We start from the raw sequence: 26,503 nt of genomic DNA, 5'->3' as shown, positions 1-26,503 counted from the left end.
TCTCTCTCTCTCTCTCTCTCTCTCTCTCTCTCTCTCTCTCTCTCTGACACACACTTTTGGCTTATATAATAACTTCATTTCTGTCAAAAGGACTAGAACTACTAGTTACAGCATTCTGGACTAGATAACTGGCCTGCCAAGTAAACACTATGGTTCCCTTAATTTGGAAATACTTTGAAGCAGGTAAATTTTCTAAAGTTTGACCAATTCATTGACCTGCTTGATAGATCACTAAGATAAAAAACCTTTATGACACAACAGCTGTCACACACTTTTAATACATAAATCCTAACAACTTGGGTGTAACTGAATCACACATCATATTTGTCAATCAAATGTCTGTTATTGTTTTTGTCCCTAAATATATCCTATTATCACACAAGTCAGTCTTAAAAACACACACACACCTGTGGTCACAAAGTCAATTGCTAACTGTATTTTCTATTTGCATCATCCACTTATGAATAACCTTTTCCTCAATTTAATTAGTTAATGTCACTCACACTTTAATTGGGAACATTATAAGACTGAGCTGAATTTCAAAATGATGCCACAATGTCAGACTGAATCACATCAATCTTACAACTACACAGCACAGACAGAGGACAACTAAACAACATCCACACATCTACTTGTGTATTGGAAATGCAATGTTTATATTTTATTTTAATGAAAACTGATAAATAAATATAGTACATCAACACCTTTAAAGATGAGAAAGATCACTTTTTTTTCTCCTCAATTTCAGGTCTACAGCCTCCAATTTAGCATACTCAAATTCAACATAAACAGTGAATTAAAACATACATCTTTAAGAGAATTGATCACCAAGTTTGCTACTATCATAATATTGGTGGCTTGCCAGTCTACATATAAATATAGCTAAATTGTGAGCAGTGACACAAATGAGTCAAGATTTCTGTGACACAAAGGACATTTCAATGTAATACAAATTGTTCAGCCACAAACAATAAAAGCCTTGGTTGTGGTATTTGGCTAGGATTTCAAAAATGACAGACTCTCTTTAAAACAAAGGCCAAAGAGTACCAAAATAAAACATTATCATTTAAACAGATGTTCTAGAAATTACACAAAATAATACCCTAGTAACAGCACATTATATTTTTATTAAAAACAAGTAGTAAATAAATTATTATGTCATAATACAATATATCAAGTATTTGCCTCTACTAAATCAATTACTTATTACCAGTTTTTCCTTTGCAAATCTGTTCAAATAATATTGGAAGTCTCTTGAAATAAGAAACTATATCGTCCTACTTTTGTGTTTCAATTATTATCACTGTAGATTGCATTAGTTGATTTGATAGATAGGTAGATGATAGGACAGTTAGATGGATGAATACGTACATGGATTTTTGCCATACAATAAACTGTAACAGAAGACTTTATTCAAGGGATGCAAAATATTCACAGGTTAATCAATATTCATTAGATTACCAAACCTATAAGTTAAAATCAACAAGATCTAGCAGCTGATAATATCAATGTATATACTAGTATACACAGGAGTCCAATAGATTAGATTTGCTTTATAAAATGCAAAATGAATCATGTAGGACCATCAGCAACTACTTATCCTAGTCCTTTGACTTCATAAGAAAATACACTGTTATATAGGAAGGCCTCAAGCTCATTTAAAGCTAGAGGCTGAGCTATATAATCAGCAACTGGAGATACTAAATTTAGTCTAAGTCTGAATAACACTAGATTTAATTAAGTACATATATATGAAGTGGCTTTTCCAGAGGTTAGCTCAGGAGAAAATGGGGAATATGAGGAAAGAACAAGAGTCGAAAGTTGTTTTTGATGTGTTTATAATTAATTGGAGTTATCAGGGACCATTTATAACAGGGAATATTGCAAAGAGTCCAGCTCATGAGTTAGGCGTCTCAGAGCACATGCACTGGGTCTGGGATGTCTAGGGTGGGAGACGTCTGGGAAGTCTGAAGCTGTGAAAAAGAAGGCACTCATATGCAGAGGAACAGCACACTGGGGGAGGGGGTAACAGAAGGCACCAGAGTTTCTGCAGGTGGAGATTACAAATCCAAAGCAGCATCCCTGAAGCTGCGTTCTGAGAGTAATGAGGAAGGAATTCAGGGAGTCAAGGGGGGAAAAAAAAGGGAGGGGGGCAATGTAACACAGATTGTAGGAGAACTGTGAAGTTCCAAGCAGCATATGCAGTGCACTGATGTGGTGAGGATGGAATTGATTCATGTGAAGACAGTGAGCAGCATGTAAACATGGTCATAGAGAATTCAGAGATTAATGAAGGATTTAGGAGTAATGTAAGGTATATAGTTACGAAGTTCAAGCAGTCAAAAAAGAGCCAAAAAAAAATCCACTATAAATATGGTTCAGAAAAGAACCAGAAAGTTTGTTTGGTGTTTTTCAATTCACAAACTATTTCAAACAATTGATAAGTACATTTCAACCTATCTTATGTGATGCTGTATAATAGAAATCTCTATGATGATGGTCATAGTCTATATCTGAACTAGTATGTATCTACTAAACACAAATAAAGCTTTTCGTGAACAGAACCTGAATTTTAATTCCATATAATTTAAATCAATGTGAATACTGGCAATGTATGAGGCTGGGCAGATTCTTTTCTGAGAAGAAAAAATAAAATTCTGCATGTAACATGTTTCTTGCTAGTGAATATTGCCACATTCTCTCTTTTTTAAAAAAAATCTATTATTTATTTATTTGGTATAGGGTCTTGCTAAGCAGCTTATACTTGTAGTGATCCTTCTGTCTCAGTCTCCTCAGCACTGGGATTACAGACATGTGCCACCATGCCCAGTTGCAGTGACCTGTGCTGCACTCCTAAGATTCTGGGGCCAGTGTAGCACTCAGTACTGGGAATCAAACCTGGGCCCTTGCACTTGCCAGTAGGCGCTTAGACTGCTGAGCTACCTCCTTAGCCCAACTGCCAGATTCTTTTTTATTTATTTCATTTATTTTATTTTTTTAAATAATTTTATTGATAAAAAATAGCAATGACACAGTTTCAAAACCGATTAGTAGGACAGTTTCAATAATTGATACATTGCATATTGTTGTCTTAATGGTTATTCATTGTACAAAATGCAGACATGATATCCTGTCCACAAACACTATTAAAACAAATCTTTCTCTTAACTGAATTAAGAGAATGCAGCTGTATATTTATCCTAACTATTTTGTATATACAGATACAAAATGGTCGTTCATTTGTATCTGCCTCTTATATTTAGTTTTGTCAGAAAAGGGTATTCCACTGTCATTCAAATATTGTAGGTGCATGAATTCAGCAAAATAATCCAATATAGTACAGTGGTCCAGTGGATTATCTGTAGGACTTGCAATGTCAGGAGTTGTTGACTTGAGCCTTTTATAGCTCAGCATTTTAATATGGCTTTACTGTTTCTACCTCATTTTTATACATTTCTGCTGAATGGTTAAGACCAAGATAAAGCAAGGCCTGTATAACAAGAAATGGAACTCTTATATCTGACAAAGTCAGTCAAATCCCCTCAGGATTTATCCTGAAATCCTGTACCGCAGTTTGAAGATCCTTTGTCAGTGTCAGCCATGTGGATGAGTCATGGCCATTGCTTGACCAATTTGTTCACTGTGAAAGCCTGAGAGAATGTTTTCTCTCCATGTGCCTCTCCTTAGGCACACTCTACATCATTCATCACTTTTCTCTGTGGGCCCATAACCTCTTTGACCAGAAAATTTGGGACACAACTGAGTTACATGATATTACAGTAAAAGTTCTCCTATGTCCTGAGTCTTCACTGTCCTTGAAAGGTTAGCCAGTTGCCACATTCTTAAACAACAATTTTTCTCAACTTCACTGGAACCAAGCAACTCTATTGTTATTTTCAAATGAAATTTTAAATTTACCCCTCTTTTCCTACAACTTTCTATAAAGGATTTAAGACAGTCATAAAACAATACACAGGCACAATAAGATCTAATTGGATAAAATAAATGGAAAGAATATGCAACAGAGAATGCAAGGGACAGGGACAGGGAGATGGCTGCATGGAATAAGCACTTCCCTGAAAAGCACAAAGGCCTGAGTTCAATCCCAGGTTCTGAAAAAAAAAAAAAAAAAAGAAAGTGAGGGACAAAGAATTAAAATGGCATACAGAGGTAATGTAGCATATCATGGTTACTAAAAATATGATTGGAGGTTCTGTTTTTCCTACTGGACAAAACCAAGGAAACATCTGGATCCCTGCCAGCATAGATGGTACATGTATAATTCAAGAGAACCAGTGTTTCAAATGAAGTTTAAATACTTGTGAGTGAATCAAATGAGTCATCTGACCAAATCATTAGACTTTCAAGGCTTATGAATCCTAGATTAGTATATTCCTGTACCAGAATTTTTGAAGAGAAGGAAAATGATCAGTAGCAGAGGTTAGAAGAAGCACACAGGCATCAAAGTAAAGTAGCTGCCTAGAATGATGCAGGGAGGTCTTTGAGCTAAATGAACTACTGGTGCTGTAAGGCCCACCTTGTCCCTAGGAAATCCTATCCTTAATAACTATCTCTCCTCTCTGCTTAATTCACTTTAAATTGTTCTGATCTTTAGGAAGAGGCTTACAGTAGAGAGAAATTTCTTCTATGGCTTGACAAACAGAAGACATTGTGCTAGTAGACAACATCCCAGAAGACAGTTCTACAAGAAAAAGGACTGTGTTTCTTGATTTGCCCTGCACTATGAGTGAGTGATTCAGCCACAGCTACTTATGGAACTTAATTTCATTAGCCTCTCACTTTCCTCTTTCTACCCAATAAGTGAAAAGTGTAATATTACTTACATTAAGTTGAATGTAAAATAATGTTCTAGTTATTTTGGGAATTCCACAATACTACTTACAAGCATTTCCAAGTTACAAACTGAATATCACCCTGCAGCCCCTAGATAAAATATGCCTGAAATGAATCTCAACGTTAAGCACTGAAAATGTATCACTGTTTTTCTTAGGTGTTTGGTTGCAATGCTCATCTATATAGGGCTGCAGCTGGAAACCTGTGCAGCATTTTCTGTATCTCTCTTGCCTTCTTCATTCCACATGAGGCCAAACAGGGGTCTACCAAGCCCAACTGTGCAGTAATGCCCATGTTTTCCCTACCCCACCAACAGCATTGCCACCATCATGGGCCAGATGGGGTGTCCCCAGCTGCAGTGCACTAACCACTCCCTCACTGGTTTTTGTCTCCAACCAGGTCTGCCAGGCATCATATTCCTTCCTCATTTGGGGCTTTCAAAAATGCAAATGTGACCCTGACCTCACTCCTATTTTTAACTTCCAGGGACCAACTGCTCCCAGCACTGATCTCTCTTCATCTATCTGTTTTGTTTGAGGATCCTCAAGGGTCTGTATCTGTCCCTGGAGTTTGGTTAGGACTCTAACACACCTAGATTTCATCTCAGAATGACACTTTTGCTAAGACTCCTTTCTTAGATTTGACCTCTTATCTGAAGCAGAAGTTGTATATTTCCTTGATTGTGATCAATTTAACCCTTTGACACGGAGCTTGGGATACGTCAGATACTCCTTCTTAGAATGGATAGGAGGGTAGGAGGATAAGATCTACTGGAGTTTCGGGACACACTGTAGATATGCAGAGCCCTATACAAAGGTCTCCTTCCCTCTCCCCCACCAGTACTTGGGATTGAACCAGTTTGTGACTGAGTTACATCCTCAGGCCTTTTTACCATATATATATATATATATTTTTCTTTCTTTCTTTCTTTCTTTCTTTCTTTCTTTCTTTCTTTCTTTCTTTTTTTTTTGAGATAGCATCTCACTAAGTTGCTCAGGATGACTCAAATTCTCCTACCTCAGACTAAAGGGCTGGGATTACAGGTACGTACCGGCACACTTGGCTTCTTTATTTTTACTATGGTGGTATTAATTTTATCTTGTCATTCAGTAAGATGCCCCAGTTCAAAATATTTCCCCAAAAATATAAGCATGAATATCTTTTTTAAATGAAAAGGCCTACTTCCAGATTAAAAAAATTCCTTAATTGTATAAATTTTAAGAACTCATTAAATTTATATGCTTGTGAGTGAAACAAAAACAGTAAACCTTTATTTCTTTCTGTAATATGCACTGCTATATTTGCAACTTAGAAATCAGTCTCCCTACAATGCAGTTACAGTCTCAGAAGGAAAATGTATTTTTGAAACAATAGCTAATGTCTTCAATTCAAAGTACTTAGTATTAAATCCCTCAGGTATCAAAATATCTCTATAGTCTTTTCTAGAATAATATGACAAGTATTCTTAAACATGCATTTTATTGGCATCAGGAATGCACTGCAAAGGTTTCCCCCTTATCCAAAGTCCTTAAAAAGGACTCCATTACTAGGCTCTGACACATGTGCCTCCTACGACCACACTGGGTTCCTTCATAAATACACAATTCACAATTATAGCAATTTTGTAAAATGCTCGCTATTTTTCCCTGGAGACTAGATGCCTTGGAGTGGTTAAATATGTAATAGGGTAATTTTGCAAAATGCTTGTTATTTACTTGAGTCTCATTTCAGGCTCACCGGTAAACAGCACATCCCTATTAACTGTTATTATCCCCACAAAGCTCACACAATTTTCTGTGCTCCGTCAGCATTCCCAGGGGTGCTTCTCATTCCCCTGGGGAAGGACTATGACAAGCAGGCCACCAGTGCTACCTTCTCCTTCAAGTGGCAAGGTGGGCTCACTGGGGTTTCCTGCATTATAGACAGAGTGGAAAAAGAGAAAACTAGTTCTTTAAAATTTTCATATGATTTAGACTCTGTCTTAGGTAGTTGGAAATCTCATTATCAGTTTTACAGCTGTTTTTCTACCTTGATTTATTTTTATTTTTAGATCAGAAGAAAGAATGGAAAAATTGCAGCCTAGAGGTTTGCTTTGGAAAATAAAGTTTGAAAGTGGCTGTTGATGATTTATACACAGAATGCTATCCTCAGCATGAATGCACAGTTAAGCACGCTTGACAAGCAGTTACTCCTTCTATGGGTGGTTGATAACTGTAGGAGCAGCACGTAGTCCAGACCAGGAGACTATTTCATAAACAGCAACTTCAAAAGCGCTGCATTTGTTAAATAAATTTCAGTGATGTTGGTAGTATTTCATCTAAGAGATCTTACCCCTCTGAAACTAAGGACTTTTACTACTTGCTTAGTTATACATGAATAATAAAACCTCACCATGCTCAATGAGCTCACAGAAGTGAAAAACAGAAAGTAGACTGCCTACCTGAAGTGACTGTCAAATTCAAATTCAAGTAGGAAGTAGAAAATCCACAAGAAAAAGTGCCTTAGAGAGTGAAGTGCCCAAATCTTTCACTATTAGGTCCCTCTACTTTAGGGCCCAGTATTCTACAGTGTTTGAAAACTAGCGAACTTGTTTTCATTCTAAGCTAACTATAATTAGTAATTAAAATTTGGTCTTTGATTTTTGCAAATATGCCATTTTATTTCATAATACAAAGTATAGTTCTTTTACTCATCCTTCAAAAATAATACAATATTAAGAAAACTAAACACTTTTTGAACAGTTTTTGTTATGACTTGAAGACTCTAGACTACGTTACCTGGTGTGACTTTGGTAAAATATTGAAATGTGACCCTTAGTTACTATCTCAAGCACAAATTATACCTATTGTGCTGACTACACATTCATTTCACCATAAAATAAGCCTTGTTAGGCCTTATGGAAAGAGTCTCCTTGTGTTTCCATGTGACCTAGTTTGATAAAACCCAATCTAAAAACAACTCAGAGAGACTGAGATGCCACTGTATCTTTCATATGCATTAATAGGTACTTTCTCTACTTTCTGATTTGATTGTGTTTGTTGAGTCTGAATGATTTCACTGAAGCAGCAAATGCTAAGACTTGATTTAGGGGCCCAAAGTCAAGGATCACAGGGTCTTTGGGTAGAAGAGTTCCTGGACATGAAACATGTTTCATGAATAAAAGGTTGAGATGGCAAATTAACCTTGGTTTCACCAAGAGTTCTTTTTAGACTTCTGAGAGACTTAGTTTCCTCGTTACAAGATGGAATTATCAGTATGAATCATACCTGCGTTTGTCATTTTCCTCTAACTGGGAGAAAATAACTAATACCCACAGGGTTTCAATAGGCTCAGGTCATGCCTGGCTGGCTCCACTGCAAAAACAGCACGGTGGGAGGGTGTGAGAGTGGACGGCTGCTTCCCCTCAGGGCAGCCATGAGGCAGAGAATTTACCCTTCCAGGTCACACCCCAGGAATCCACCTTCTCCAACCAGGCCCCACCTCCTACCAGAGCATTCAGTTATAAACTCACCCATCGATTAATCTGTTGACAAATACGGGCTCTTGGTTGTCGATATGAAACTTTGGGAACACATTTTAGATCCAAATCACACCAATATCAAATCACTGTGAAGTTTAAATGAAGCAATAATTGCAAAAGCCCTCTCCATTGTCCAGTTGCCAGTAGGTAATTTGACCAAATTAACTAGATGTTTGGTTAAGGGCAAAGCCAGGAGCAAGTTCAAGACTTTGATTTCAGTATTATTTTTACAATAATATATAATTTGAGGAGTAAGGAAAAAGTTAACTAATGAACATGTTTTGCTTTAGGTTTGGAAAAATAAACTCCGAGACAAATTATTACCATTTCCTTAAAGAGATTAGGAGGAAAGAATAAATAATACTCAGAGACAAAGCTTCTGATGAATGTCTAAGGATATACAGGGAATTTGCTTAGGAATTACCAGTAAGCTACAAGTCACAATTAATGTAGGCTATCAGGACATTTTAACTATGCTTCTTTAAGAGTTACTGTTCCAAATGTGAAGCAGCAGTTTCCTGGCTCGGGGTGGAAGTGGAGAGAGGTAGCGTTTGCATCAGGGGAGGTGGCACCTCTTTGACAAGATTCTTCCTGGGTGGGAGTCAGCGAGCACACGTACCTAGAGTGCCCAGGTTATCTGTTTTCTTGTGATGGCGTTCCAAGAATAAAATGTATATTTAAAACATGTTTTCTGTGAATTAAGATGCATCAAATATATGTCTCAGTTTTTTAAAAATGACTGATTTGGAAGAATGAATTGATCATCTCATTTTTCTTTGTTCAACTCCAATCTAATTACACTTTTTTTCCTACAGTGTAAGATGTGAGTTATGTTTAAAAATCATATAAATGATGGATTTCTGATACTCGAGATGTGTGACCATAGGATCAAATGCATTGAAGGTGAGATTCTGAGGGAAGTTATGGAGTTCTGTTGCAGGTTCTTAAAAACAAGACTGAGATTTTGCCAGTCTAAGATAGTTCAAATGCACCTGAAATAGATTAAAACTGAGACTATCAGAGTGTATCACATATAGTACAGAAGTGTCATTTTATGAAAATTTTCAATTATGTATATGCACATAATTTATGTTTACTGATCTCAACATAAAATATATGTTTTTCTGGATAGTAATCCAAAAAGTTTGCAAAGTTTGAAGTCTAGATTACTGTTCTCCAAAATTTTGGTTGAAAACCATTTCACAATTAAACATAAAAGGAAAATATTAAGAGTGAATACCAGGTTTGATCTAATACAAGTACTACTTGTATTTATATATAAATGTACACATATAAATACAGTCTAAAGGATGACTTACCAAGTTAGATTAGATGGAAGGTATAAAATGTTCTTCCTCTACTATACTGAGTTGTAATAAGAAGCCCATTTCTTATTAGGGTACCTCTCAAATCCCTAATAATACAATGATTCAAATGTCATACTATGTATTTTCTCACTATTATACTTGATTTTTGTCAAGAAGCATAGGAAGAATTTTCATCATTATTGTTTAATGGCTTATTTATAGTACAAATTTTTTGAGAAAGGACTTAGAAGTGATAACCACGATGCAATAAAGCAGCCTAACAGAAGCAAAAAGCAACAGAAGCTTCAGCATGGCAGCTATTGGCATCCCTACCTGTATCACTCTCTGTCAATGACAATTGTGTAAACTGCTCCTGAAGCATAAATGTAATTAAATAACATCTCAATAACTTCTAAGGCAGTTGCTTTCACAACTGTTTACATACTTTATACTTCCTATAATGTTATTGCTTGATTCAAATGAATTATTTCTATAATTTATCAACTTATTGACGTTTAAGATGCTAAGAAGAAAATGAGATTTTCAGTTTTTACCCATAAAATTTCAACCTCAGTTTCAGCTTCAAATTTCCTGTTTGAATCAGAAATTTCTAGAATCCATCCTGAAACTAGTAGGGACTGGGAACAAATCACATCTACTACATAGTGTGAATTGCCAGTCATCTTTACATAAAATCACACTTACTTATTGTTGAGAGCAGAATTATTTTTTTTTTTTTTAAACTGAGAAAGACAGCTCAGCACCAAGCAGAGCAGATCTGTAGTTGAATGAGTACCATCTAACTACAGCTCCCTGTTCTTCCCATAGCGCCTGAATCGTGAATGCAGCTTGGCTTGCCATGTGCAAACAACCATGCAGATCCCCAAAACACACCTTTCTGAGGAGACTCCTACATGTTCACCTAAATTTTTCTTCTCTCTGTGTCTTCAGCCTTTATCTAGACCACATTACCAAGGCCCTTTGCAGACAGGCATGGTCAAATGACTATGTTCTACTTTAAAGACCCAGAGGTACACGCTAGCAACAGGTTTATAAGAAAGACAGGTTTCATTTACAATTTCGGTTATTTCCTCTCTGTCTGCTGACTCTGAATGTGGGGTTAGGCTTGGCCTGAAGACACCAACAAATCCCAGGGAGACAGAAGCACTGAAACACTTGGTGCAAGATATTACCTCCCTACCTGAAATGCCATCCTGGACTAGAACTAAGTTGCAACTGTGTATGGGACCTTACACTCTTGCATCTATCAGTTATAATGATTTTTTTTTTTTTTTTCAGAACCGTGGATTGAACTCAGACCCTTGCGCTTGCCAGGGAAGCACTTTTTCTACTGAACCATCTCCCCAGCCCCAGGTATAATTATTTTGTTTATAATAAAAATAAAAACCTTCTGTAGAGGTCCCAGATCTTGAAAACTCCATCAAGAACTGAGATATGATAGCAACACTATCTGCACCTCAAATAAGATTACTCCATTTTCTCTTTTAGGAAGGATAGAAATGTCAAGCAGGGTCCTCCCTAAAATACTATACTTGCTAGTGAGTTTCAGATTTTAAAATTATAAGCTTGACAGAAGGCCTTTGTATTTGTTGCACACAAAACTTTGACTCACAGGAAAGCATCTGATACCAAGTTTTGGAAAGACAGCTTCGGAGAATGGAGAATATATTTCAAGGAACATGAGTTAGTTTAGCCTTACATACAAGGTTCCTTATATAAAGAAGCAAAACATACATATTTAGGCTTCAGGTTTAATTGACTGTATCTGAAATTGGGATTATTATTACTTAAAAATGACTTCAGAACCTTGAAGGTATTGTTAGCAGGTGAAGTAGGGGTAGAATTGTGTTCCTTTCTCCATTCAAATGTAGAAGCCCTAGCCCCAGTAACTCAGAATGTTGATGGTATCTGAAGACAGGGCCTTTAAATAGGTAAGATAAGGTCATGACTAAGGTAAATTAAGGCTATTTAGGTGAGTCTTTATGAAATTTGGCTGATACCTAGTAAAAATTAGAAATTTAGAGACGAATAGACAGGGATAGCCACACAAAGACACAGAGAGAAGGGACCCATGTGCAAGATGTGAGTCCCCGGATGGTGTTGACCAAGCCAACATCTTCATCCTGACTTCCAGCCTCCACAGTTATAAGAAAATAAATTTCTATTGTTGAAGTCATACTGCCTGTGCTAATTATTTTTAATGACAGGTCAAGCAAATAATAGAGTGACTAATTATGGAAGAATTATTTCATGTGAATCTTAAGAATGAGTTTTTCTTTCTACTGGTGGCACAAGTGGGAGAAAGAGACCATATGAATGACATGAGACAAAATAATACCACCTCCCTGCACGCTCTTATTGCTCTTCCTCCTTTCAAGTATTTCAGTTGCCTTTCAAAGATGTTTCCCCCATACATTCGTAATTCTAACATAATGTATGTAAAGGTCCCCAAAGTAGAAAATGCAAAAAATATTAATCATTTCTAAATCATGAGTAGAATTAGTAATAAAAGATATAAGATAGAAGCGATGTCTTTCAGATTTTACTGGACAGATGTAATATAATTACTTGGCTCAGGAATTCTGTATTTATATCCATACCAACATTAGAATATTAAATGACTCTTCCTCCTGCTAAATTGGTATGCATTCAAACACTAAACTTTTTCACTGTCCTGCTTAGGAACTAAATGGTCTAAACTCTCATGAATATGTAAATCAACCCCTCTAAGCACATTATTAATTATTGCAAAGATGGTTGGAGGTCACCAGCTCATACCAATTTCTATGCATGAAGTCTCATTAACACAAGATATCACATAGTGAAGAAGGATAAAGTTTTATCACAGTTACTGAGTGTGTGTATATGAAAGTGAGACAGAGAGAAAGAGAGGCAGAGACACACAGAAATTGAGAGAGAGACAGAGAGGGACAGAGAGATAGACTGAGACACACACACACACACAGACACACACACTATGGCCAAAGTAATTCACAGTACTACAGTACTGCACACAGTACCAGCAGGCTCTGAGTATTTGACTTTGGAGGGTAATGGTGCTGGAGGTGAGGAAGAAGCACGATTTATAATGAGAACAATTTAAAGACAAGCATAAGTCTGACTTGGAAAGTGTGTACAGTATTTAAAATTTAAAGTAATTTCTACCTCAATCTAACTTAAATTTTCTTTACCTGGAAGCTACACATGGTTCTTTGTTTCAGAACAAATTTGTGATTCGGAGGCTGGGGATTTGGCTCAGAGGCAGAATGCTTGCCTAGCAAGCTGGAATCCCTGGGTTCGGTCCTCGGCACTAAAAACAAAATCAAAAAAAAATTAACCTCCCCTAAAAAAGAATTCAAACAAAAAAAGTATATAAAAAAAAAAGTTGTGCCTAGTTGCAAAAATGTGCAGTTCGTGAATATCCACCCACATCCCTTTTCCCAAGATACAAGCGAGTAGAATGTGTTGCTCGCTTTGTCTGCAACACTGCACTCAGGCTGTGCTTTGTCAGCTCCTGTGCCACAGTTTTCAGTGATTCATGTGTTCAGATCCAAACCTTGGAACAAATGGAGCAGAGACTGCCCATAAGACACAGGTGATGCAAATAACAGTGACACACACATCACTGACAGGGGAAGGAGCATATTCAACACAAACTGTGTATTTCAGCTTACAATCATAAGTGCCTAATTCTGGCAAAAATGCAATCAGGCAAGCAGCAATCTATGGTCATTGTTACAGTTTGCTTTTAATATCACTGATTGCTCAAAATTTAACTGATGAAAAAGATAATAAGCTACTTTCACATCTGATAACAACTGAGATGAGGAAGATAAATACACAGACAACCATCAGCTAGTGTAATGAAACAAAATAAGAATGAAGGCAATGAATATCAGAATGATGGACACTTGTATTCAGAATTTTTTGACCAGGTGTATGACTGGAATTCTCATGCTCCTGGAAAGAAAAATTGGGCAAAAATCTTTCCAACATCAATTAAAGTCAAAATCAGGTGACTCTTCACATTGGTTAGGGAAATCCCCATAGGCAGTGGTACTGTGAAGAAAAGTTAGGGTAGTAGTTGTTCTGAGCCAGGAAGGAGCAAGCTGTGATAGGGGAGGTCACAGACAGCAACTGGGATGTGGGCAATGTCCCTTCTCTTGGTCTGGGGATTGGTTACTAAGGTGCTCTATCACTGCAGAAGTCCTCAACTACATCAATGTGTCTGAAGTACTGTTGTATATGCATGATGTGACTCCTCATAAATTTAAGACTACAGCCAACTACTTAAAATGATATACTTAAGGGTCAGTTAATATTCATTGTATACTGTTCTAATCTTTCCAGAGTGCTCCCTGAGAATGCACAGATTCAGAAACTGTGCTGACAGCTACAAGGCAGGGCAAAGGAGTTTGGAGACATATTTTAATAACTAGAAAAGAGCCTAAAAATAGCTATTTTTGAACAAATCTTGAAACTCTCTTAAAACATTTACAGGCTCTCTTAAAACTTTTCAGATCTCTTTGGAAAAGAAATAATGTTATATTTTTTAAGTGGTTTACATTTGGTCTTATCAAACTCTTGAGTTTTTAGTTTTAACTATTTAATAGGATGTGAGAAAAATGGAAAAGGGCAGTTTGGAAAATGGACATTCAAGCGAAGCAAGAATTGAGTTAAAATTCACTTGGACATGGAGCTCATTCTGAAGATGGAGGGCATGATACTCCTGGGACCACGGACATAGGTGTCCAGAATCACTGCCACTGCAGTTGACTCTAGACCCGCACCACAGACAAGCATAAAGTCCTGTTTGTGTTTCTGAGGTAGGATTCTACATAGGCAGCAATTCCAAAGCCAGACAGATGACTGAACAGACAGGCCCTTGTTGATCTAGCTGGAACGAGCTCTGGAACCCTATCAATTTTGTCCTACAGCTCTTTTTCTGGTTCTTGTCCATGTACCAGTCACTCCTGATAATGAAATGACTTGATTGAGTGTTGTTCCTGTTGCAGGCAGGGAGAGGAAAGCTGAAAAGCATTCAGTAAATTGTGCCTTCCTCTGTCCTCTCAGCAGCATTAGGGACACTATGTATTTACAGCCTTGTTTGCTTTTCTACCTGGGCACATGGCCAGACCCTATCTCTCACCCGCTCCTTCCAGTGATTGGTACACACACTATGTCGTTGGCTAGCAGGCTCCAAAAGGCTGAGCTCTGTTATAAAGAACGTAGTAAGAAGTTAGAGACTCTACTGTTGAGCCCCTGAGCTATCCCCAGGCTTGAGCATGGTTTCCTCTGGTCCTGTGCCAGATGACTGTGTGAAAAGGGCACAACAAGCACCTGGAGGCCAGTGATGATGACACAAGACATAATCCAGAGCCTAAGTGAAGAAAGGTACACAGCCAGCCCCCACTGGACTATGATACAAATAGAAAAGTCACTGGAGAAGCCCCTGATATTTCAGTGCTGCTTTGATCAGAGAAGCTAGACTACTCCTTTACACTGTCTTTACACTGCACATCAATGAAGAGGTAAAATGCTGAACACTGAATTAAGATGTGTCATGTACAAACCAATTCCCCTCAATGAATATAATCATTTGGTACTGCAAACATAAACGAACAAAACCAAAGATTAAAAAACATTACTGACCCATCTCCCAAAACAGCATAGAAAGATTAACATTTCAGAATATAAAAAGTTTGATTTAATTTCCATTGATTTTAGACAGAAGAACACTGGATTTGGATTGTAAGCATATCAGGAATTTAAATTCTACATTTATTCTTGGGGCTGCCTTTTTATGGTGACTGTTATGGTTTGTGTCTAGGTATCCCCCCAAAGCCTCATGTAGTCTTGGGGTGGCTTCTGGAGTTTGTGGTTGATTACTGTGGGGGTGGTTACTGCACCTGCCTGGGGCAGGTAATTTGCATTACAATGTAAGGTGGGAAGAGAAGCTAGCTGCTTGAGCTGCTGCTACCCCTCTCTTGTTTTCTTGCTCTTTGCCACCACCATGAAAGGTTGCTTTCTGCTCTGTGCTGCTCTGTGTTGGACCCAGCTGAGTATGGATTGAAACCTCCAGCAACTGTGAGCTAAATAAACATTTTCTTCCTTCATTTTGGGTGTTGGGTATTTGTCCCAACCATGAGAGAACAGTAACTAAGACAGTGACTATTACAATTTTTTTATTTTAGGGAAGGGTGCACAGGGTGTTCAGGTCTCACAACTTGATCAGACTCACAGTGATCCGCTTGTTTACAGCCTCCCAAGAGCTGGGATTATAGGGGCTCGTCACTATGCTCAGTCCCAATTGCTGTTTCAGCATGCCCCAGGGGCAGTGCTAGCATGTGACTATTACAAATATGTAAGATAGTGGAACTTGCCATAGAAGAGGGGTCACATATCAGAGAGGTAGATAGACAGACACACATGGAATGTGAGTGTGGATAGGCCTCTGCACATTTTGTTAATGTTTCAGAGCTTTGCCAAATTGCTTTTTGGAAATTTATGAATTTGTATTCTTACCTCTTTTGAATGTGCATTCATTATATTATATTTTATGATTAAAGTCAGAAATCTTTAGTAATTAATTATGTTGGAACTTATTGTATGTATTGACCATCAGTATAACTTTTATGGTAATTTATCTTTTAATGTATTTCTCTGCTTAATCGATTCTTTGAGTATATTTGGGAGATCAACATTTAAGTCAACAAAAGAATAATTTCTGGAAAAAAAAATCATTTCTGTTAAAATTTGTGTTGAACTACCAGTCTGGAACTCAGGTTTCTTGGTTCTCCAGGGATCAGGAGCATGACTGTACCTCGAAAGGATCAGACACACAACTGGAGGGGCAACAGAGAGGCAAGCACTGACAGACTACAGTGAGTTGAGTGCACACGCTTGATGGGAAGGAGGTTGCTTTTTATGTTAGATGAAAACTGGAATTAAGTTAGATGAAAAGTGACTTGGAAAAATTAAAATATTAAACAACAAAACCAAAAATCTCTAAAAAAGATGCACTTAGACAACAAAGCCCAAAGTATGTCATAGGGAAGATAGGATCTGTGCCCTCAGAACCCCAAGGCCACAGAAAAGCCATGTTGTCGGGACTCAGTACACATGAATCTTCAGTATACGTGAAGATTATTCAGAGTCATTCATCATGTGAATTTTAGAACGTTTTTGGACAAATTAAACTACATTTATGAAGCTTCAGTTAGTGACAGTTTTAAGAGCAGACAGAAAAGATTCTTTGGTATTTCAAAATAATTAAGAACATGAAAGGTTAATAATAGGAGATATAGCAAATATTTCAGAATAATTACCATTTCCTCATAGTTCATAACATTATGCAAGGGTTTGTCAGAGGTTCTTGAAATAGGCTGTTTTACCTGTGATTGACAATCTTGTTTTCAATTCTGTCAACATTTATTGAAAGACCTATGCTGCCAATAAAATCAAATCACTCACAAGCAAAGTAGACCTTTGCAAAAGGAGCATGTTTTCATTTATTATGTGCTATAGTCTGGCTACATAATGTATGTTGCTCAGAGAGTATGCAGCTTTCTGTGGGGATTAGATGCACATTCACATGTCAGCTCTAAGAATGACATGGATATATGCTAAGCACTCAGGAACAGCTATAATTATTCTTTTTTTGTTATATTTTAACACAGGGTCTACAGGGTCTCACTATATAGATTTGACTCATAGTAATTCTCCCATTTTCAGCCTCATAAGCACTAGGATTATAGGTACGTGCCACCATGCCCAGTCTCAGTCGCCATCTCAGTGCACTCTGGGGGTGGGGCTGGCAGCATGCCGGGGATCCAACCATGGCCGCTGGGCTCTGCTGAAGCAAGAACTTTTGTTCACTGAACTATCTGGCTGGCCCTAATTATCCATTTATTTTATTTTATTTTTATTTTTTTAGTTTTTTGATTCATTTATTTTAAATAGAAAAAAATAGTAATCACACACACACACACACACACACACACACACACGAAACAATGCAGAATTTTATTAAACACAATAATAGGGATTTAACCAGCATTGTTATATCACATAATGTTGTCCTCAAATTAGTGAGCAAATAAAGTTCAGCACCCTGCCCTCAGAAATCATACAAAAACATTGTAGTCAAATCAGCTAGCACCAATAGAAAAAGTTTATGTTTGGGAGGAATTTTAAGCCAGTTTAATTATTCATCATAACAATTTTGTCAATGAAAAAGATTGGTTATTGTTGATTAGCCATACTCCAAGAATATGAAAGTGTTCAAGTGAGCTTTGAAGGAATTTAACTCAAGGAACTTGGAAGAGGCTTGAAAGTCTAGATTAGATTATAGAAAAAAGAGAACATCTTATTACATACGTCTTGGAAATAAGAATTAAATATTAATAGATATGAATGTGTATGGACACTGTCAGCAGGACATTCAAAATATAGGCCTCTTAGCAATACACACACACACACACACACACACACACACACACATACACACAGACATACATATAACACACGCACACGTACATACACATAACTCTCTATGCATTATGTAGAACCACAGCAATTTGGAAAATAAATGACTAAATTTAGAGCATTTATGTTTTGGAAAATAGTCCCAGAAACTGATCCTAGATTTTTAAAGACTGTTTTCTCACACTTTTAGTATCCAAATAGTATGACATGGCTCCCCCTGACAAAAGAGACAATATTAAATTTGGGGAAAGGGTGACTGTTAGAATTGAGCAAGGCAGAAAGGACGGAGTGGTAAATAGCTGTACTTCCCAAGTGAGCAAAAACATTTTAGAAATATACCAGCACAAGACAGTCTTCTCCTTCACCTCAGCTTTCAGAGCAGTAGTAACCAGGCTGCCTAACAATGTGATTCATTCTAATTTGAGAATGTGAAAGTCCTTTCATATATGCTTTTGCTTGTTGGTTGTATTATTTAGTGGCAGGAGTACAACCACAAAGCAAATTCAGAGAACTTAATTACCAATAAATCTGTCCCATTTACAACTCATTCAAATGCCTAAGGTCAGGAAAGTCAAGGAGTGAATGTGAATTGTAGATTGTAATACCAAAGTGACTCACTGCTTATAGGTAGAGACTTTGTCCTTGAAGAGAACTGATAGGTTTAAGGATAAGAAGGGCTTGAATACCTAAATAAATCTTCCTTTACATTTTTTTGAGGAACCATAATCCAAAAATTGCTGGTGTCTATCATAGGGACATAAATACTTTTGTGTGGCTATTTTAAACTGTGATGCTGGGGAGGTAACTGGAGCTCTTCTTCAGAGAAATCAATAAGGCCCCAACTAAAGAGAACACCGGGCCTTGACTCTCAAGTCCCAGTCCTTTTTGCACAATCAGAACTGTTGATGTCAACCAGGAGCCTCGGGGAAAAGTCTCACAGCCCTACGTGTGGCACGGCTGGCACCACTGCCCACTCTGGGGCACCTGCTGCACCACCAGGCAGAGGCCCACCCAGAGCTGACCTCTATAAATCTCTCCTTTAATGCATTCTTAGTTTCTTTGTGGAGTTCACAGTCACTTTCACTCAACATATGTAATAGTAATATATTTTATTTATAAGATGCATAGACATTGACATAATCTTTTAATTAAATCCTATCATGGGAAAAGACTGTGCCATCAAAATAATGGGTTCAATATATTCTTATTTCTGATGGTATAGCATTTTGATTTGTACTCTCATAAGCTTTGTTTTTCTATTCTTATTTTATTATCATTTTACTGTATATGTATTATTTTGTGTTTGATATACCAAGGCAAAGTTTGTCAAACAAAGATGGCCAGACAGATGCATAGGTGAATAATGCTTGATAGTTGGTTTATTTATGTATTGAATTATAGGAAACAGCAAACTAGCTACAGAACTCCAAATGCATGTTCTTTTGTAAGTATATACATGACATAGATATAAGCATATACAAAATAAATATACTTCTTATGGAAATAGATAAGCATTTAACATTTAATATTAGTGGTTGAGCATTAAGCTAGTGGCATTTTGAAAGTCATTGTTTTAATGCAGCCACCTATTTAGTTGTGAAACAGGAATTACTGTATTATTCTCACTTCACTTACATGAAACCAAGGCACACCGAGCTTAAAAACCCCGGTCCAGCAGTACAGAGCTACTAGGATTCACGGCAAGGATTTCAGCTAGGTCTCTAAGGCTCTGTGTACACACTAGGATACGTGCCAAGTGACTCACTGGTTTAGGAGGTAATATTTGGACTTCCACAGTTAATATTAAAAATAGCAAAACCATCTTCATGAAGACAATATACAAACTGATACTGGGCCCTTCTCCTGGCCTAGGCTATGTGTCCACTAAACATGTATAACAGATCAGGGACAGCAGGAATCAAAGTCCTCTCCTGTCTATTACTGTCGGTAGATGACTGCTCTTGACTATAACAATCAGGGATAAACTGTCTCATTTAAACCAAGCAGTTTACAGCAGATAAGTGATTTAAGAATAATCCTTCAAAGAAACCATTAGTTGAAGATAGAACCAATACTGTTGGAACAAGTAGAGAAAGCCACAAAGCTGAGGCTGTAGTACCCATTATCCGTGAGCAGTGACTCCGGCTAGACCATGTCATTGGTCTGTGGCACAGGCTGAGAAGTACCACGGAACCATTACGCCTATGACACATCAAAGTGCCAAGCAAAGAATAAATGAAAAGAGCCTCTGTTGAGCAAATACTAAGGGCAATTCAGTTAAATTTTACACACACACACACACACACACACACACACACACACAGAGTTGCTAGCATTTGAAAGTTTCCTTTTACAGAGTGAATAAACATTTATAATTGGAGCCAGAGCAAATCTTGTCAAAGTTTAATATAATTCATTATTTTTTTAATATAATTCATTATAAACAATACTGTGACAACATTAGGTGGAACTACATTTCCTTAGATTAAATACTATTAGGGATATATTTTAAAATATGATGAAGATATGAAAAACAAGTATTAGGATGAATTATACTATGTAAAAGGTTTACTACATGAATGGAGGAAGGTACAAGTGTTTCTAACTTGCCTCAATTTGTAGTTATTTGCTTTTTATCTTTTTAATAGCAAAATAACTATGTATCTTCTAAATTCTCATAAGTAGGAAGAATGTCTTATAATATATACAAAATTCTGAATACTGTGTTTAAATAACTAGTAATGATGTAGCAATAATCACAAAGTTATTTCTAAAATTCTGAAGTAAAAATATAAAGTAGCATATTTGAAATTTATTATCTGCCTTACTCACTATTAAAACAAAGAGCTTGACCTATGAGTGCCTGAGAGTCTAAGGATGTGATTGACACAATAATATAATAAATTAATTTTCAAAAAGGTATTTAGAGCACTAGACAATAGTTGAATCTATACCATGCATTTTAATGATGCAGACCTTGAGGAGGCAAAGCTTTCTCACAGAGGTTGTTAGCTATCTCATAGCAAAAAGCCAGCAGAACTAGAGCCAATTTACACATGTTCCTTGTAATAAAAAAGTAAAGTGATCCAAATTTGCTAACCTTTGCTGTGACTAAAAGTGGCTGTCAGTGCTGTGCTATAGAGATGATGCTTTTGCAAAGAATATATGCACTAACCTGTCCCTTGAAGAGGTGATACTTTTAAAACAATAAAGAAAAAAGCAAAGAGATCTTAAACATATAAAAATGTAATTCATTTTCTTTAAAGCAATATATAGCAAACATGGAAATTCCATATCTCATTTGTCTAGGAAACAACAACAAAGCTTTTCAGGCCTCCATTGGTAAGGCAGTGGTGCAGCTGCTGTTCTCAGCCTTGTCGGTGGGAATGAAGAGTCACAGCTCTTGGGAGGGAATGTGAAACAGTAAAATAAGTACACATTTTCCTTTCTATACAGTAACACCTGCTATGGGGAATCTATCTTAATACCATGATGAAAAAAATGTGTGCACATAACTGTTAGTTGAGAAAATATTTGTAATAAAAAATGAAAACTAAATGTCAGAAAACCCAGGAAAATATATTTATATAATGGAATTTAATGATGTATATCTTGTAAGTGGAGAAAATATTTACATAATACTTAGAAGGGATCTCTAGAATATAATGTATACCTTAGAGTGAAAAAGTGAGGCCAAGAAAAATGTATATGATAACTGTGCTGATATCACTCAGTAAGGAGATTTTCTTTGCCAAGGGAGAAAGCAATAATAATGCTATTTTAAACTAAAATTCCACAAACTTACTCTGAACTAAAAGATACATACAGTATAATTAAAATCATAGTTTGTATTGTAAAAATGTGTCTCCTAGTTTTTTCAGCTGAGCTAGAAACAGTAACAATCAAGGAACAATGAGCACACAAGAGCTACTACTCAGCCGGGATGGGAATTAGGACTTCTGGGAAAATGAAGGGCTCCGTATCATTTACTGGACAAGACTCATGAGAAAAATCTACAAATCTTGTTATGTTAAAAACCCTGGCTAGGGTAGGCCAAATAGCACAGTGGATTAAAATGCCTGCAAGCAGGCTCAGGGGACTTGGATTCGATCCCTGGGTCTGCCATGCCGGCCCTGCCTCTGAGGCCTGCTGAGAGGGCAATTGAGACTGAGCATGGTGGCATGTGCTTGTAATCCCAGCTCTTGGGAGGCTGTAAACAGGCGGATCACTATGAGTCTGATCTACTTAGTGAGATCCTGTATGCCCTGTAGATCCTTCCCTAAAATAAAGAAAACAAAAACAACAACAACAACAACAACAACAACAACAAAAACCCTGGCTAATGAGGATTAGGCAGTTTATTGTAGGTTTTTTTTTTTTACTTTTGTATGTGTGGAATTTACTATAATAAAAAGCTCAACATTTAAAAATAATTGAAAGTAGAAGCTAATTATTAAAATGTGTTGAGTATGAAGAAAAGACTTACAAATGACCATTTGGAAATATTTCTATCCCATGGGCTTTAGTGAAGAAAAGAATTCACCAATACAAAATTACCTCATTAAAAAAAGCAGGAAAGTTTGCTAGTCTGCAAATGATTGCTTGTTTGGATTTTGAAAGCTTTGTTAAAAAATAAAAGCATAATATCTTACAGTTAGTTATCCTTGATATAGTGACACATATATTATGTGAATCTCAATAAAAAACATAGTAAACATTATTGAAAAATAAGTGTCATGACTTAAAATCAATAATATAATTACCCTGTTCTATTTGGATCTATCATTTTGAGGGGTTTTTGGTAACTATTATTGAAATTAAAACTGAGTATTGGGCCGGGGAGATGGCTCAGTAGAATAAGTGCTTCCCTGACAAGTGCAAGGGCCTGAGTTCAATCCCTGGTTCTGTCAGAAACAAAACAAAACAAAAAAAACCAAAACAAACAAAAACTGAGTATTGAAGGAAATTAAACCTAAACTTGACCATTGAATGAAGGTAGAACATAGTTTCAAAGAATTATTTTTAAAATCAATGAAGCATATTTAATCACATGACAATCATTAAAGTATATGTATAATGAAATGGGGACTCCTATCATATTGCATACAAAATTTAACTCAAAATGGATTAATGACCTAATAGGAGAAGTTATTAGAAGAAGACATGGAATAAGTTATCATGATGTTGTTCATGGAAAGAGAACATTATATTTTATATCAAAATAATAATAAAAGAAAAATGAATAAATTTGGTTTTATCCCAATTCAAAATTATTTTTTTTTAATCAAGAAACATTATCAGGAAAGTGAAAGAACAACCTGTAGAATGGGAGAAAGATTTGTAAATCTTAAATCTGCTAAGGGTCCACTATCCAGAATAGGTCAAGACTCTCACAGCTCAAAATAAAAAGACAAACCACCCTCCTTAATAATAAAGAAAGCACCGAAGTAGGTTTTCCTGTAAAGAAGATTATAAATGGTAAATATACAGAAGGGAAGATATTCAACATTGCCAGTCACTAAAGAAATGAAAATCAAATCCCATGTATATATGACTTCATACTTCCTAAAACGACTTGTTAAAAAAAGACAATAACAAATGCTAGCAAGGATTTGGCAGGTTAGGAAAGTGTGTACACTGGTGGTGGTAACATAAAATGTGTGTGACATTTGGGTGAGCTGTCAGTGTTTCAGAAGGCACATACAGAATTCTGCTTCTAGAGAGAGGAAGACGTATGTCCACCCAGATACTTGAGCATAAATGTTCATAAAAGCATTATTTATCCTGGTCAAAAGGTGGAAACAACACACATTCCCATCAAGAGATGAATGAAGTAAGGGTTATGGGACAGCCTTACAATGCAATTTTATTTAGCCATAAAAGGAGTAAAATTCTGACACAAGCCACAACATGGCAGAACCTCAACACAAAAATTATGCTGAGTGAAAGAAGGCACACAAAGGCTACACATTATAGGATTCAATTTTTAGAAAATATTAATGATAGGCCAACTTGTGGAAAAAGAAAACAGATTAGTGATGACTCATGAGTAGGGATTGTTATTCTGAGATAAGGAAAACATTCTGAGATGAGAGAGAGGTGGTGGTGACACATTGCTGTGATCGCACCAAATATTGAATCATTGATGTTAACTGACTAGCTGTATATAATATTAGTTTCACATCAATTAAAAATAATACTTGTAATAAAATTATAGTAAAAGTAAAAAGTTTTTTCAAGTTAAATAACAAAAAAAATCTTAAATCTTAAACAGTTCAGATTGAACTCATTAATCTTTAATTTCTTTTTCAAATATGTTCTTTCATACATACTCAGCATGTGCTCTACATTTGTAGTGCTGGGGTACACAATTTAAAACTTGGATGCAACTGCCTGAAATCCAGGTAACAAACACAGAACGTGTAAGATCAGTCTACCTACGGCATATTTTGTACCTTAATTGAGTTATATTTCCAAATTTATTTTCAGGATTTAATATAAGTTATACATTTTCTAGTTCAACACAGTACTTACTCTGTGATAGTTTATACCTTTTGAGGCACAACCATGAATGTTTCTTACTTAACAGTGACAAAATTTATATTTCCAAATCCTATGAATTAGGTATATCTAAGATAGTTTTACTTCAGTGACTCTTCCTCTGTTCTTAATTAGCACTAAAAATGGAAAAAAAAATAAATAAAAAGCAAGACTTACCCACACAAGGCAAGGAGTAGCCAAGCTCAGGGTCATGAACAAACTGCCGATCATTGAGTCTGGTCACACAGTACAAGTGGAAGCAGTCTAAGCAAATCACGTGACGATGGTTACACTGGAAAACCAGGACAGGGCTCCTGCAAGGGAAAAAAAAAAAAAATGTTTCTTAGTAGGACCTCTATGGGTGGAAAAATGAGGTGTGCTTTCAATTGATTTCTGTAGTAATGCTTAGAGTACACAGCTGCACAGAGCACATCATGTGCAAAGGCCTAGACTGCTGAATCCCAAACTCGTAAGTACTGTTTTAGGCACTTTTCTCATTCCTGAGACAAAATACCTGGCACTGAAAGTGAAAAGAGAAAAGGTTTATTTCAGCTCACAGTTTTCACAGGTTTCAGCTCATAGTTGGCTAGCTCCAAGGCAGCGTGGCCTGGCAGAGGGGTATCAGAGAGGAGAAAGAGTTCATGGCAGGCAGAGGGCAGCAAAAGCAGCACAAGCATGAAGTGACCGCAGAGCTCTTTCTGTCCACTATATTCTATTGAGACTACTCACTATTGGCGCAGGTGCTGCTGATACCCGGGGGTGGAGTTCCCATTATCCACTCACAGAACTATGCCAAACTAATCAGTGCACTAATTAGTAAAAATATACCGTTGATACCAGCCTCCCACACTTGATATGAGCATCACATACTCTAGATCCATCTACCTCTAAAAACCCTTACCTATGAACACAGGAGGCTTTGACAGAACATCCAGACATAAGCCATAACAGGTATCAAGGCTGCAACTAAATGCTGGAGGCCCTCCATGTACTATATAGAATGCTGAAGTTCCTAGTTCATATTTTATGCCAATATACACATCAATAAATTGATCAAAAGTTTACTTAAATACAATCACTTTTTGCAAGTGTTCCCTGCTTCATAATTACCAATTAAGCTACTAAGTTACACCATCCATTTTATCTGTTTCTACTGACCCATTACTTCATCATAATATTGATCACTTCTCTCCTATAGACTGTGATCTTAAGTCTGTACTGTGTCTATGTTGGTATTCCCATACTATTAGGAATTGAAAGATTTTAAATGAACGTCTCTTGAATCTAATTTCAGTGATACATAAAATCTGAACTTCCCCAAAATTAAAAGAAAAAAATTATAACTGCACCAAAATAGACATGTTCAACAGTCAGTTATATTTTGCAGGCAAATACAAAGTAGTATAGAAATAAAAATCCCCTAAGAAGGATTTTTCAATTGTAAGATTCTGTCTATTTTACTGCCTCTTTTCCATCCAAATATTCAGTTTCTCAAATTCTGATCAGAATATTACTAATCAATGCAACATTCAAATTTTTGAATTCTCTTTAAACACTTGATAAGAAAACAAATCTACTAAAAATCATGTGATTTTTTCTGGAAAAGGAAGTACACATGTTTATGTCAATAAGAAAAAAAATAAATATATGAATTTGAGATGAGCCCAAAGGCAATCTTAATAGCAAGAGCATTATTAGAGTCAATTTAGATAAGTCTATTCCTTATGTAATGATAACAAATATAAAACATGCTCATTTATTCCTGATTTTTTTT

General features: G+C 36.4%; 1 protein-coding gene across 2 annotated transcripts in view; it reads right to left on the bottom strand.

Annotated features, from left to right (window-relative positions):
- Prkn (parkin RBR E3 ubiquitin protein ligase) overlaps positions 1–26,503 on the bottom strand; it is a 1,575,591-nt gene that overhangs the window by 478,006 nt on the left and 1,071,082 nt on the right. For both annotated transcript variants that reach the window (XM_023699288.1, XM_023699289.1), the window contains exon 7: positions 24,907–25,043. In XM_023699288.1, the coding sequence (XP_023555056.1) occupies positions 24,907–25,043 (137 nt within the window). The remainder of the gene's footprint in view (positions 1–24,906; positions 25,044–26,503) is intronic.

Source organism: Octodon degus, unplaced genomic scaffold, assembly GCF_000260255.1.
Source record: "Octodon degus isolate 3935 unplaced genomic scaffold, OctDeg1.0 scaffold00112, whole genome shotgun sequence".
NCBI classification, from domain to species: domain Eukaryota; kingdom Metazoa; phylum Chordata; class Mammalia; order Rodentia; family Octodontidae; genus Octodon; species Octodon degus.
The sequence above is the reverse complement of the archived record's forward strand: the minus strand, read 5'-3'. Positions and strand labels throughout refer to the sequence as shown.